Source organism: Nansenia antarctica (assembly GCF_963989245.1).
Source record: "Nansenia antarctica genome assembly, chromosome: 8".
Classification (NCBI taxonomy): Eukaryota; Metazoa; Chordata; class Actinopteri; order Argentiniformes; family Microstomatidae; genus Nansenia; species Nansenia antarctica.
The window spans coordinates 50,560,079-50,562,578 of NC_137678.1; the positions used below are offsets into that span (position 1 = coordinate 50,560,079).

Below are 2,500 nucleotides of genomic sequence, written 5' to 3' on the forward strand. Positions count from 1 at the left end.
TCAGAACAATGCTGAGTGATTGCCCGGCATTGTTCACTCTAGGGTCACCACTCCTCACTTTTGTTATACTATAAGGATGGGAGGGCCAGATTCCCCCCTAACCTTCATCCCCATCATCTTCCTCAATGTACAGATCCACACCCCTTGTAAATGATTGGTTTAGACCTCACCTAAGGCCGGACTTATGAGGGGACCTGAGAGTATATACTGACATGTAATGAATGATCTTCACTTTGAGAGAAACTTTTACTCTTCAGATGCGTCTGACGAACCTGTAAACTTTCTCCTTCTATAGAGGAAAACATTAAATATATTTTTCTTATACATCTTGAAATGAAACAGGCTGCCTTCTTTTAAATTTGCACTAACACTGGTATCTGGCTTCTAACCCTAACCCTATCTGGTATCTGGCTTCTAACCCTAACCCTATCTGGTATCTGGCTTCTAACCCTAACCCTATCTGGTGTCTGGCTTCTAACCCTAACCCTATCTGGTGTCTGGCTTCTAACCCTAACCCTATCTGGTATCTGGCTTCCCCTGCACCATCTGCGGACGGGTGTGCGGCTCAAGGATCGGACTCAACGCCCACGAGAAGTGGCACCAACGACAGTGTCGCTGAACCCCCCCCCCATCCTTGGAGCAAGCGTCATCATCGAACACGATGGACAGCTAAGATGGAGGAGGAGGAGATGGTGTGTGCGTGTGCGTGTGTGTGTGTCTCACCCGTGTCCATCTTGGCGTCGGCGGCAGCGGGCCCGTCAGGTATGACGCTCTTCACCTGCAGGAACTCGTCCGGCTCGTCTCCGCCGATGATGGTGAAGCCGAAGCCCATGCTGCTCTTCTGCAGCGCCGTGGACAGGAAGCTGCCCTTCAGCTGGGTGGCGTCCCGCGTGAACAGAGGCTTCTCTGGGAGGGGGGGCGGACACACACACACACACACACAGACGCACGGACGGACGCACGCACACACACACACACACACACACACACACACACACACACACACACACGGACGGACGGACGGACAGACGCACACACACACACACACACACACACACGGACGACACACACACACACACACACACACACACACGGACGCACAGACGCACGCACACACACACACACACACACAGATAGACAAACACACACACACACACACACACACACACACACACACAGAGATAGACAAACACACACACACAAACCAACACACACAACAATATTAATTCAAACAATACACATACAGGAAAAAAAACATATCTCCCAAACAGATGCAGGTGGGGTGAATTTAGCTTCAGCTTGGAGGTGTCACTGCCAAACCCTTCCCCGACCCCGACCCGCCTACAGCCCTTTCACTCCATCACGTCCTAACGCCGGGACTTGTTTTTTGTGCAAGTGGAACACACTCGAAGCTGGAGCGAAAAACACTGGAGTGCAAAAACAAAACCAAAAACAAGGAATCAGCGTCCATCTTGCGGTACACTCTGAGAGTCCTCAGAGGGGCGGTGACAAAGCAGGTAGCTTGAATTGGTGGAACATTCTGGAAAAAAAACAACAGCATGCCGGTCAGGACTCCAGAATCGCTTCATCCAATAAAAACAAACAACAACAAGCTCGGAAACCAAACCAAAGAAAAAAAAAAGGGGGGTAGGCCAATCAGATCAGTCTCTGCCACAGAGCAGGGGGGGAGGGGGGGGGGGGGAATGCTCCGCCAGTAAGCGTTTGCCACACTCAATTAAACCTCCCCTTCGTTCACCTTGCGGAGGGAAACACACGCTGATCTCTATGGGGGAGGGGGGGGGGCGGGGGGAGGGGGGGGCGGGGGGGGTCTACGGTCAGTGTTTACTAGTCACCAGCGCAGACATTTTGAACAGTGTTTACACTTCTCGCCTGCTGCTCATAACCAAGGATAGAACAACACACTGTAATGCAGCATCAGACATCCATCGTCAACCAATCACGGGTGCTTGAGACAGTGCGACAGTGCTTGGCCGCCGGGGGGGGGGGGGGGGCATGGGGGGGGGGGGACAAGCTAGCGAGCGAGCATGCCGAAAGAGAGAGCAAGAGAGAGAGCGGGGAGGGAGAGAGAGAGAGAGAGAGCGCAGGCAAAGAAAAGAACGAACAACAAGCCGTATCTCCGTATCCGCGTTGCGTCTGCGTTACTGCCCTACTTACTGGGAGGACTTAGCCACGGGGGGACGACAGACAGGCTACAGGCGGGCCGCGGCGTCTCAAACAACAGGAGACAGGAGGAAGCGTGGTGGAGCCACTGGTGCTGCTGTGTTGGGGGGCACGCGGCGGCGGCGGTGTCCCTCCTATGCTCCATCGGGGGGCGCCGGAGAGGAGGGGAGGATGTGGTACCGGGGGCCGTGGTACCGTGCAGGCCGAACACGCCGCACACGAGCGGACGGACGGACTGGGACAGGTCGCTGAGGCTCTGGCAGCGCTCGGGGGCGGGGCCAATGTGGGCCAGGGAGGGTCTAGGTAAGGTGGCGGAGGA

General features: G+C 54.9%; 1 protein-coding gene across 1 annotated transcript in view; it reads right to left on the minus strand.

Annotated features, from left to right (window-relative positions):
* The window catches only part of magi2a (membrane associated guanylate kinase, WW and PDZ domain containing 2a), a gene marked incomplete at both ends in the record, with an annotated part of 222,049 nt that overhangs the window by 66,853 nt on the left and 152,696 nt on the right, over positions 1-2,500 (minus strand). Inside the window, 1 exon segment of the mRNA XM_080537764.1 lies at positions 724-906. Coding sequence (XP_080393890.1) covers positions 724-906 — 183 coding nt within the window.